This window comes from Taudactylus pleione, unplaced genomic scaffold, assembly GCF_031769625.1.
Source record: "Taudactylus pleione unplaced genomic scaffold, aTauple2 ptg000007l, whole genome shotgun sequence".
NCBI lineage: Eukaryota > Metazoa > Chordata > Amphibia > Anura > Myobatrachidae > Taudactylus > Taudactylus pleione.
The window spans coordinates 556,209-569,687 of record NW_028284410.1 but is presented as its reverse complement, the minus strand read 5'-3'; the positions used below and the strand labels follow the sequence as shown (position 1 = coordinate 569,687).

Sequence of the window (13,479 nt, the reverse complement as noted above, 5' to 3'; positions counted from 1 at the left end):
TCCCCCTTGAAAGCTATAGAAAGTGAGAGGGGCAAGCTTATTGATCTTAAAGGTTCATTAAGTACACTTCATTAGGGTGAGAAGTGTGTTCTTATATTCTATTGTCAGGGTTCTGCAGTTAAGCCTATGTTCTAATGTCACCTCCATGTAGCTTGGGCCTTTTTATTTTAAACATCTTAGGGAATTTCCAGGAGTCCTTAAGTTTAAAGGTTCATACACACGTAATGATTTTTTGAACGATTTATCTATAACGATGTTATCGTTCAATCGTTGAAAAAATCATTCAGTTCCTGAGTTATAACGATGAACGATTATTCATGCGCGTTCCCATTTGTAGTTCATTCTGACTGACCAACTGAACGATTTTCCTTAAGGGAAGTTACAAAAATCGTTTGTAGTTCAAAAAAATCGTTCATTACACTTTAAAAAAAATCTGACAGAAAATCGTTGGTAACAAAATCGTTACGTGTGTATGCACCTTTAAGCTGGCCACACACATAGCGATCTGCACACAATCAGCCGATGTGTATGATTTCCCTTGAAACACTCTCCGGCAGCTCAGCACACGATCTGCACACGCTTTGGTGTCCAATCTTCATACGATCTCTCCTGCATCCAGACTTTCACAGTGCATCGGGTCCTAGATTGTCAGATCTGCCCTACTGCACCTTTCTGTTATGCTTCTCATTGTGCACCCTGTTTTTAACTTATTAGACAATGGAATAACCTGAACCAGATTAAACCTTAGATATGTCCACAAGAGATGAGCGTGCTGGTCATGTGGCAATCTGTGCCTTTTCTCCGATGGTGGAAGGGAGGTGCAGGGGGCAAGTGCGGGAAGGTGATGATGCACTCCATGGCAATATGGCTTTGTCTCCAGCAGATGTTGGGACTATGATGACTATTTGCGGTGAATTGCATCACTATGGCCCTACTCAACTCACTAATGAAGTGGCCGGAATCTGTGAGGATGGTCTCCTCTTTTGGTAAAGGAGAAACCTGTCATGACCTAGTCTTATAGTCTACATATAATAGAGGATCATTGTATTACATAAATCTCCTAAAAATGCTGTTACCTTTATTTAATGTATGCATGTTCACATTCACAGCACTCTGTAAGTAGTAGTATTTTGTTTTTTGACAGGTTTTTGTTTTTCATTTGCTTTTTTCTTTAAATCCTACTAACTTGAGGACCACAATATCCTTATACATCCATCATTCTTTTCTTTTCCATGTTCTGATGTATTTTTTCTTTCAGATCTCACACGGGAAGAGGCAGTAGAACTCCTAAAGAAATGTATAGCAGAGGTAAGAGGTTAATAGGACTATAAAAAGTCAACTTTTTAGACTTCTTTTGTTTTGGGGTTTTTGCATATCTAAATATGGGTTAGATGCCCTAAATAGTAGAGAGCATCTAACATGTTCCTTTTCCTGCAGGTTTTCTATATGCAGGAGGGTAGGCATATGCAGATTTTTCTTTGCTCAGCTCCCACAGCTTCGTCCTAAAACACAGCCTCATTGGGTTTGTACAGAGTAGTGCAAGTAGCTTTTTCTTGCAACTCCGTTCAATCAACTGAAGCTGGCCAGATGCAGTAACGGTAGAAGGCAGACACAGGCTGCATATGCCCTTTAATCTGTATAAAGTGAGATACATGAATACTAATTGTTTGCATCTAAAATAGGGATTATAGATCCAGAAATGTTGATTTAGATTTTAACTTCCTATCCTAATCTCTTCTAGACTTTCTATGTGAAAACTGACTATATTCTTTATAGATACCATTCTCAGTTATTGGCAAATGGACCCTCCAACATTCCCAGAGCAGAAAGTTTTAAATTATAACCTCCAAACAAAATGTCCATTCACTTCTGTTGCAGATGACTTTCAGTCCTTGATCCCCTGTGTAATGCGGTTCTTCTGCAAAAGTTAACTCTCGGCTATGGGAGACTTCAGTGTAGGAATTACAATTTCCTTTTACAAGTGCTTTAAAAAAAACAATCTGCAAACATGTAGTAGCTGATGGTGATACTATTCAGCAGCTACTGTAGATACTGTATATGAGCACGTGTTCTTACTTCCTGGGGATACAACTTCTAAAGCTAGTCACAATATTTGTATGTTTTACCTGCAAAATTCAATACGGACAGCAGCTAATTTTAGCACTTTAACGCAGTTTTCCGCATCCCTCGCATTCATTTAATTTATGCCGACACCTTTTAGAAGGAGCAGATTGCACTCGCACACCTCTTTGTTTTCTGTCTTCCAGCTCCAGAAGCGGTTCATCCTGAGTCTGCCTTCATTCACTGTGCGGGTCATTGATAAGGAAGGAATCCATGACATGGAGAGCATTCCTGCATCAAGCGTATAATACTCCCTTACCTGACTGTCCCTATATTTTTTTAAATTTTGATTTCTTCTACTTTTGAAAACTAGTTTCAATAAATGTTCCCGTGACCATGAAATGAGGGAGAATTGAAATAAACATCTTGGCTTTTTTGTTTTCTTACAGCCCCCACATGACCTAAATATTAACTTTCTATTCATTTTAGAGTACTTGGGATTCTGCTTTATTAAAGTTAAAGCTTAATAATGATAGAATATTTTAATCTTTTTTTTCAAGATATTTTCGAGCAGAGACTAAGAAGGGTGCACAGACTGTGTAATGGTTAGCATTACTGCCTCACAGCACTGAGGACGTAGGTTCGATTCCCACCACAACTAACTGTGTGGAGTTTGTATTTCTCAGCGTGCTTGCCTGGGTTTCCTCTGGGTGCTTTGATTTCTTCCTGGAAAAGTACTGGCATCATTTTCATTAGATAAAGCAGAAAAAAGTGTGTTTTGTAAGCCCTCATTACCACTTATGACATCATATTTTCAATAACACTAAACTTTTTTCATTTAAAATTCCCTAGTAGAAACTCTGGGCTGCAAAATATTTTTAAACTGAAGTTTATAGTCTTAAATAAAAAAAACTTTAGGGGTTTATTTAAAGGAGAAAACATCAAAAAGGGGCTTTTTAAATCTCTGAATGGAGAAATTGTTTCTTTTGGCAACTTTCAAGCTGCTTATATATCTCTCTGTTTTGTGTGATGCTGTTTCTCATGTGTTTTTCTTATGAAACTGCTGGTGTGGCCCTAAAGGAGTTTCTATGTTATTTCCTACTTAAAATAGTATAGCTGCCCATAGCAACCAATCAATCAGTCTTGAGGTAACATTTATCAAGTACATTCTATAAAATGATAGGTAGAAGCTGATTGGTTGCTATGGGCAAATTCTCCATTGGCCACATTCAGGACTTTTTTCACTGCTTGATACATCGCCCCCAATGTTTGTAGCTATAACGTGAATCCAACAAGATAGCAGAGAATAGGAACAACCGTGATTGGAGCAGCTGGTTTCTGCATCATGTGGGATCCCCTGCATAACACATCTAATCGGAGGAGGCTCTGGGAATGCTGTGCAGTTTACACCTTGCAGTCATCTTCATACTTTAATGGGAAACGCCTGATCATCATTAATGAGGAAAGCAAGAATTTTTAGTCATGATGGCATTCATAAAATGAAAGTAAATAATAAAGGTGCCTACAAACATAGCGATGTGTTCACGTTCCCACGATGTGAACGATTTCCCCATGAACTCTCCCCGGCAGTCGTGGGAACGATTTGGTCTGAAAAGCTGCCAATTTGGCACACAATCTATCGTTGCTCCTAAACTATCCAGTGCATCGTGGCTTAAATTTTCAGATCTGCCCTACAGCACGGCAGATCTGAAGATGCGATGTGCGACCTGTGGGGACGCGCATCGTGAGTGGGGACTCATGATTTATTCACTATTTGGGCATATTTTGCATGATCTGCCGTTCCGATGCATCGGAATCGGCCAGGTCATGTATGATATCTAATACCCGCTTAAACTGTATACTCCATATATTTTGTAAACACAAGAAATCCTTATGGTAAGAACCCTTTTAATATTTACTTCCTGATTTTCTCCAGACAGTTTTAATTAATTTACCAACCTGGTGATCTTTTATTGTTAACTGTGGCTGAGGCGCCATACCATTTTTTTTTTTTTTTTTTTTGCGTAACATTATTCTGTAGCCTTCAAATAGTGTACACATCCACAAACCCTTAAATATACATCTTGTGCTGTTTTAGTCAGTCTGTCTCATTGATGTGAAGCGTCTCATATGGGGCAGATTAACACATGAATCTGATCCCTGTTCACCTTTTGCAGAAATGTTATTCATTCCTTAAGTTCCTTAAGGTTTCAGCTTTGTTGTGTAGTGGGAACGTGACCCTCTTTAACGGTTATAAAAATCTTCTGATTCTCAAGCTGGTGTGTATAGGAACTGTATGTTGGTTACATGCTTCAATCACCTGACCCAAGGTTACATTATTCATTATAAATGTGCCGTAGCATAATTTGTCAGATATGCTAGTACCCTCGTGTAGTCATGCTGGATTTCCCCTAACGCCACCATTTTCATGGGCCAATCCTTTGTCATACATTAAGAAGCACACTCTTAACAATGTTCTTGTCTTAAACCATGTTACATCTGACTACTGATAAGTTCACTGATTCATTGACTTCCATCCACAGCAGGTGATTAATAAACATTAAACAATTACCCACTTCCCTCACCCCTCCTATCCTCACGCCCTGGCAGTAGGGGAGGGCTAAGGAGTGATAGTGTGAGGCAGCATATGTTGTGCCTGGGGCAGGGTAAGGAGCTTGATAGTCCCTTCCCCCATTGACAAAGAGAAACTGGGGTCACAATCTTACAGCCTGTCTGCTGGGCAGCACAACAGAGCTGATCACTTGTGTGAGAACAATCTATAAATATTACATTTATTGTAAATTTGTTTATTACGGTGTCACTGTTGAGCGATGCAAGCTATGTCTATGGAGCAAGTCTAGTCTCCTTGCTACACCTGCTGGTGTTCAGCTGACCCTGCTGCTTGGCATCAGCGCCAGGTGACAAGCTCAGGATCTAATATTGCTACCTATGAAGGTGACAAAACTGAGAGAGAACATCTCTTCCGGTATCTCTGGGCTTCTTAGTGTGATCAGAAAATGGGTGCATTTCTTGACTGGATTTAACAATGTGTTAACAATTATTCAAATTATTTAAATCAAATAACTGGGTATCCTGCTTGTTTCTGACCACACATGCTGTGACATTGAATCGCTATGCTGTGGTACTTGGTGGGCTAGCATTTTGTATAATAATCCACATAAGATTCTTAATTTATACTTCCAAAAGTCTGTTCATAACATAAGTTTTGCATTGATGCATTCCTTTTGTAATGTTACAATTGTTAAAATTAGGTGGAAACCTACTGAAATTGATGCTGCTCTATTTGTACAAATCACTGCAGAAGTCATTGTACACATATACAGCACTGACTGATCCTGTCCTGATACTGTGCAGGCAGGTGATTTCTTTGCATGCATTATATACCTACCCAGCACTGACTGATACTGTCCTGATACTGTGCAGGCAGGAGATTACTTTGCATTATATACCTACCCAGCACTGACTGATCCTGTCCTGATACTGTGCAGTCAGGATATTACTTTGCATTATATACCTACCCAACACTGACTGATACTGTCCTGATACTGTGCAGTCAGGATATTACTTTGCATTATATACCTACCCAGCACTGACTGATCCTGTCCTGATACTGTGCAGTCAGGAGATTACTTTGCATTATATACCTACCCAGCACTGACTGATCCTGTCCTGATACTGTGCAGGCAGGAGATTACTTTGCATTATATACCTACCCAGCACTGACTGATACTGTCCTGATACTGTGCAGGCAGGAGATTACTTTGCATTATATACCTACCCAGCACTGACTGACACTGTCCTGATACTGTGCAGTCAGGATATTACTTTGCATTATATACCTACCCAGCACTGACTGATACTGTCTTGATACTGTGCAGTCAGGATATTACTTTGCATTATATACCTACCCAGCACTGACTGATCCTGTCCTGATACTGTGCAGTCAGGATATTACTTTGCATTATATACCTACCCAACACTGACTGATACTGTCTTGATACTGTGCAGTCAGGATATTACTTTGCATTATATACCTACCCAGCACTGACTGATACTGTCCTGATACTGTGCAGTCAGGATATTACTTTGCATTATATACCTACCCAGCACTGACTGATACTGTCCTGATACTGTGCAGGCAGGAGATTACTTTGCATTATATACCTACCCAACACTGACTGATACTGTCTTGATACTGTGCAGTCAGGATATTACTTTGCATTATATACCTGCCCAGCACTGACTGACACTGTCCTGATACTGTGCAGTCAGGAGATTACTTTGCATTATATACCTACCCAGCACTGACTGATACTGTCCTGATACTGTGCAGGCAGGAGATTACTTTGCATTATATACCTACCCAGCACTGACTGATCCTGTGCAGTTGGGAGAATTTGGCAGCACTTCTGAGGAAAGAATCAAAGATCCCCCCCCCCCCAAAGCGAAAAATATTGTGGAAAGTTGGCTTGTAGTCTAAAACAGCTAATACTTTCTAAAGATGGCGTTCGCTCCCAGAGCTTGGTGCTTTGTCATTTTTTGTGAAATAAGCTAAGTAACATTTCTATAAATGTGCATGGATAAGCACTGTTTCAACAGATAAAAAAAAATAATAATCTGGTTCCCCTATAAGTACCCTGTATTATCAATATCAATAAATAACCCACAATAATCACTTTGTTTTCTTAAATCCTAGGTGAACATTGATAAAAATCCATTAGGAGACATGTATTTCCTATTGGACATTTTTAAATGTCAGTTAAAGAGGCCATGAACTGTTCCATTTACTTCCTGGTTCCCTTGCCAATGTAACTGTATTCAAACTGAGCACATCACATTAGATATACCATTCTGGGACAACATCATCTGCTGTCACAGGGTTTACAGATTGGATGGTACACAAGGGAGGTACAGTGGACTCCTGTTCCTTCTGCCAAGCAGTACTAATAGATACATGTAAAACTCGTCTGTTAAGTTGGGTACACACCGAGACGCTATAGTTATGATTTGGCTAAATAGTAATGACAAATCGGGCAGTGTGTATGCATGGTATGCGCGCTCCTGCAGTTGCATGTGACATCGTCCGGTTTCATGTGCTGTATATCAAACCTGATGCTATCGTGTGCGGCTCCATGCAGTGTTATGAAGGACGGAATGAGTGATCGTTCTGTCGTTCATTACATCATTCTGATGTGTACCCAGGATCTGATATAACAGCCCAACATATAGGCTGGGTGCACATCGCTCAGTGTGTACCCAGCTATAGTTACTGCTCTGTATGTCTTGCATACTGGCCCTGTAGCTCCCAAAATGTCTAATGTACACATAGGGGCTAATGCAAAGTCGGCCGTAATTGTGCCTTACAACGCAGGAGATATTTGCGTTCACTAAAAGAAGCTGTAATTGTATGTATAGGCAAAGCTATGCGGTTGTTACGGGGCCCGGCCCTCCCCCTCTGCACCTTAGGTGCCAGACCTCTGTCCGCACCAACCCCCTCCTCCCGTGGTCGCATCCTCCCGGGTGGCTCAGTCTCCGGCTCATTGACTGATGCTGGGAGGAGGCATGGGCATCTCCTCCTAGCATCAGTCAATGAGGAGATGTACCTACCCCGGCCTGCGCAGCGCAACAATAGAGCAGGTAAGTCTGGTTACGCCCCTGACTAGATGCTTATGATTAGTATTCTTGTCGCAAAGGAATTGGTACAAAATTGCAGATTAAGCATAATGATGTGAGGCATGGAGGTCACTCGTATCAGACTTCAGTCTTATGCATTTTATACTCAGATTAATGACTAAGTCACACACACAACTACAGTACATCAAATACCCTCGCCCGCATTGTACTTTTGTCCTATTAGTGATGTAAATGAGATGCATATTTTGTGAAAGAGGTCACTGACGGTGCTCTTGGCTTGGCTAAGTCACAGAGCTATTTGGTGCAACTTAAGGATGGTGCCTGGATGCATCTGGTAAGTGCAGGTGGGCACTAGTAACACATGCGCCAGGTTTACGCCACATACGTTATATACTCTTGCGCCCATTTTTATACCCATCTATTTTGTTTGCAAAATGTGCATTCACTATTAGGCATAAAAATCTTGAAATACGTCTGTAATACATCAGAAACGTTCCCTTTTCCCAGTACAAGATAAAGGAATACATTTGTTTAAACTTGCACACAAAAGCATCCTACTTATACAAAATAAATACATGGAAGTAATTCAGTCCTAATAAAAATATGGGTAAATGTTTGGTGATATATAAGTAATATACCAAAAAATTAAAACAATGCTGCAAAGAACAACTTCCTCTCCTTTCCTAGGCGCAGAACTGCACGTCCATTCTAGGAGCCAGAGCCGGGCTTAGGAGAACTAGGCAGGTACATTCAGAGGTGTAGCGTGTAGCCAGGGCGCCCGGAGCACGGGCGTGCTACGGCGCACCCCCCCCCCCTCCTCAAGTGTTCCAGGGATGTGGGCCAATATGGGATTAAATTAAAGAGAAGTACAAATAAAGATTAGGGGCAGCATCAAAGTGGGGCATGGAGGCCTAAATATATTCCGCCTTCCCCCTGTCTCTCCATCCTCTTGCCCCAGCTTTCCAGCCTCCTTCTGTATTACTCCTGTAGTAGTACCCCTTATGCAGGGCCCTCTGTAGTGCCCCCTGTAGTTCTGCCCCTTAAAGTAGTGCCCCTGAGGTTCTGTCCCTTAAAGTAGTGCACCCCTCCAGTACTTACCTGATCCATCGCGGCCGTCATCCGGGCTGTAGTTCCACTTCTGCTGCCGCGCTGACTGGATCTAACTAGATCCAGCAGGTGCAGGCTCCTCACCGCGTGGGTGATGTCATAACGTCACCCGCGCACTGCGTCACTGGGAACGCTGGCCTCTGAAGCGATCGGAGGCTGTTGCTTCCCCACAGTTGCAGTGGGGAAGCAACAGCCCCCAAGCCGCTGCGGGGGCTGTTGTTACACCACTGCCGCTGCCCTGTTTTCTGCCCCTCTAACCCCCAGGGCCCCCTAACCCCAAGAAGGAAGTGCCTCTGATGCTGGCACCTGGCAGGCTGTCCGCTTAGAGAGCTGCTGGTTAGACTCTCCGGCAAGCCAGCAGGCACAGCGCGCTGCGCCTCCGGACACCTTTGGTGCCTGAAGCTTGCGCTACACTGGAACTGCCCTCCCTACGCCCCTGGTTACATTTTGCAGTAAGTTAATGGGGACATACTGTATATACATATTATTCCACATTCTGGCTGTTTTGTGTTTGTCTATGAAAAAAATGTATACTATATAAAAAATAAAGAAATAATTCCCAGCAACAATCCATGATACAATTCAAAACCTTGGTCCAGTCCCTGATGTCATAAGAGTATGAATATTTTTTGGTGGTGAAGGGCTTCATAAAGAATCCTGGAAAAAAGTGAAATGACAAAGGAGACCTAATAGGCCGTGAGCTATTTATCTTCCTATTTATATAAAGAATAAAATTAACTGATTTATAACTTACCTGCGCAGATAGGTTTTTATATACAGTGGCAACATCAGTGATATGGACCAGTGACCCTAATAGGTTACCTTTCATCCATGACCTGGGTGCTGATTTGCAAGCCATCAATTCTAGGGGCATGGGGGGTGATAATTAATGGGTGCCCAGTGTTGCAATTCAGTTGTTCCATTAATTATTGCCACCATCTAAAGCCCTGGTTAGGGCGCCATATCCACGGGTTTATAGCACCTTTTTGCTTCCACCCTCCTGAAGTGTGACCTTTTGCGCCTGAATGAAGCAAGAATTGCTCCATCGGGCGCCCTACAAAAATGGCTGCCATTCTTAAGGCAGTGTGCTTCTAATTCTTGCTTACCCTTTCAATTCCCCTGGTCTGTAACCTAGATGTAGAAAGTTGGACTGAGCAAGAGCTTATCCTGAGGGGATGTAGTCATATTCAAAACATTGGTGCTGAAAAGTTGACAGTCAAAAGGTCTACATGGTCAAAATAATGACACGGTCAGGGTCATATCTCAGACAAAGTTATGTGGGGTACCCATCCTGAGAGTAGCTACAATAACCTATGAGAATGCTACATGCCCAATAGAATGTGCATGACTACAGACTGTACACTGAGAGATACATACTACTCTGATAGTTGAAGTCTGCTCCCTCCTGGTTCAGTGGAATAAACTTTCAGTTCTAGTTCTCACTTTATAAAGCACATGACTTCATTAGACTGAGGGCCTGATTCAGACCTGCTCGCGAGCACACAGCGCTCGCAAGCGGGTCAATGGCCACTGCGCATGCAGCTCTGGCGTGCGCATTCGCGAGACCCGGCCAGCGACGGGCACTCCGTCACTACGGGTCTCGCACCAAAGCGGGGCAGCTGTCGATTGTGATTGACAGCTTACCCCATTTTGTAGGCGGGCAGGGGGGGTGGCTAGCCAAACGGAGGCGTTCCCAAACTAACGCCTGCCTTTTGGGGGCGGCCCCACTGACATCACGAGTGATGTCAGTGGCGAGCTTCCGGCTCTATTAGAGCCGAAAGCTCACTGGGACTTGCGGTAACGAGACCCTACCACAAGGGTCTCATCGCAAGCCCCGATGGTCACGACCATCACCTGGCCACTCGCTAAAGCTGTGGGTGGTCACCCACAGCTATGCGAACGGCCAGGAGGCTGTCTTTAAAAAAAAAAACAGGGACGCCCTGATTCAGAGCGAGTGCTCTCAAAGAGTGTCCGGCTCTGAATCAGGCCCTGAGTTTGTTATAATCTTACACAATAAATATAGCAGTGAGGTATAGTGAAACATTACAAAATCGACTAAAAAACAGAATATATTAAAATAAATCAATACAACTACTTTATTCAATACACACCACAAATAATCAATATATATATATATATATAATTCTTTTATTATTACCCTATGATTGTCTTCAAGGATCTCTCGTGCTATATAGCTTAGCAGAGTTAAACCAGGGAACAGAAACTACTCTGGGGGGTAAATTTACTAAGATGGGAATTCTATTTAAGAAGTGATGTTGCCCATAGCAACCAATCAGATTCTACTTCTCATTTATCTAGCACCTTCTAGAAGATAGTACCTGGAATCTGATTGGTTGCTATGGGCAACGTCACTTCTTAATAGAACTCCCATCTTAGTAAATTAACCCCTGGGAAAGGTATGCATTTTACAGCAGGGTTAAGATAATCTATAGCTTGTACATAAACTGGCTTTTGGATCTGCACCAAGTCCAAAGGCAATAGTGTATGCCAGAGGTTCCCAAACGCAGTCTTAAAGGCACCCTTACAACAGTTCAGGTTTTAGAGATATACATGGTTGAGTACAGTGGTTAAATCAAATTGAGTCACCTGTGGTCAACATGGATATCCTTAAAATCTAGACTGTTAGGGTGCCTTGAGAACTGAGTTTGGGAACCTCTGGTGTGTACTGTCTTGCTCTTTGTGAGAACATTACAATAAGTAGAACACTGATGCCTGTGTCTCTATGTACCATTGCATGTGCACAAAGGGGACAGAGGATGCAGAGTGGGATTATAGTATGAGATGACTTTGCAGCTTTTTACATATAATAAACATGAAATACATATAATAACATGAAATATCAGAGTTAAATAAAAATCGCCTTGCAATGTTTTTTTTTAATGAAAAATATATCCTTTTATAACCAGCAGGGCCGTAGGGAGGGTGGTGTGGCCGATGCCTCCGCACAGGGCGGAAGATTCCAAGGTTACCGCCGCAACCTGTCCGGCTCCAGAGGTCTGTAGAGAGACCTCCTGTAGTGCTGCTTGGCGCTCCCCCCACCTCACGGGGAGGAGGGGGCGGGGGGAGTGCTGGGGTGGCAGTGCAGCACAGGGCGCACTGCCGTCCAGATACGGCGCTGATAACCAGGATCTGTTTTGACTTATCTATAGGGGTCGGATAAGAAATGTCGACAGTCATAATATCGACATTCATCATGTAGACAGTGGTGAAATGTTGACATGTCAGATGTTCAGTGATTTAGAAGTTTTTAGGCATCTTTGGTGGCTTCAGTTGGTAAAATGTGATTCCAGCAATAGCCAAATCCAGCAGTGGATGTATGAGCTGTAATATTTATCAGTCTATAGGCCAGTTATTTTCAACTCGAGGCACACTGCACAAGATTTTAAAATTGCAAAGGCACACCATCCGGCCATATGCGGTGTGCGTGACCAATGAAAAAACAAACATTGGCTCCCACATAAAAACATACACGCATATTGGCCTCCACAGGCCAAAACACACTACAGTACAAGTGCGCTGAACTGACTGCCGCGACACACTTGACAACCGCTCGCGGCACACTAGTTGAAAATAAGGATGAGCGGTTCGGATTCCACAGAATCCGAACCGCTCCTTACATAGGGGATCCGAGTCCACCCGAACGCTGTTCGTTGTTCCCGGCCTGACTCGGATTCCCATTCGAGGCCGAGTCGCAGCCTCCTGACATCGGATCCTCGCGAGAGAATCCGACATCAGGGCTCCACAAGTGTAGGGCAGAATGCAGTTAGAGTGGTCTGCCCTACTCTGTAACACTAATTGGGGCATACTACTAGGGACACTACTTCTGGGGGCATACTAAGGGCACTACTAATGGCGGCATACTACTAGGGACACTACTACTGGGGGCACTACTAATGGCATACTACTGGGGGCACTACTAGGGGCATTACTGCAGGGGGCATTACTATTGGGGGCACTACTACAAAATGCATTACTACTGGGGGCATTGCATAGGGGACACTACTACTGAGGGAACTGCATAGGGGGCACCACTGCTGGGGGCTTTGTGTAAGGGACGCTATTGCTGTGGGCATTGTATAAGGGACACTATTGCTGTGGGCATTGTATAAGGGGCATTACTACTGTGGGCATTGTGTAAAAAGGGGCACTACTGTGTGTCGTAACATAAATGAGACACTACTTTATGGTGTAATGTGAATAAGATTGGGCACTGTGACTCCTTGGCCGCAGCCCACTGTGTAAACAAGTACTGTGACTCTGCTGGCCGTACCCCACTGGATGGGTTGGAGGGCCCAAGGATCATACCATCTTGCACTACCTTTCATTTCTGCCATTGCTGTGTGGCAATGTGTCATAGATGTGCTTTACACTGTGGTGTCTGTGCTGCTGCACTGTCGCTTAGTAACCAGTCAGCTCACTGCAACCTTTGGCCAATAATGGTGAAAACAATATTATAAGCTGTGAGGGTCTAAATTGACTGTAAATGACTGGAAATTAATGTTTTTGAGGTTAATAACACTCTAGGAAGAAAAAAAGCCCAATTTATGTGATTTTAGCTTTTTTTGTAAATTTTTATAAAAAATCCAAAGCCGGACGACGAATTAGAACCAAATCCAAATCCAGCAAAATTGGTCT

The 13,479-nt window shown here is 43.0% G+C and overlaps 1 protein-coding gene across 1 annotated transcript in view; it reads left to right on the top strand.

The window, feature by feature from the left end:
• PSMB2 (proteasome 20S subunit beta 2) overlaps positions 1 to 2,483 on the top strand; it is a 29,552-nt gene extending 27,069 nt beyond the window's left edge. The window contains exons 5-6 of the mRNA XM_088460262.1: positions 1,259 to 1,308; positions 2,268 to 2,483. Coding sequence (XP_088316388.1) covers positions 1,259 to 1,308; positions 2,268 to 2,369 — 152 coding nt within the window. The 3' untranslated portion in view covers positions 2,370 to 2,483. The remainder of the gene's footprint in view (positions 1 to 1,258; positions 1,309 to 2,267) is intronic.
• The last annotated feature ends 10,996 nt before the right edge of the window (positions 2,484 to 13,479 follow it).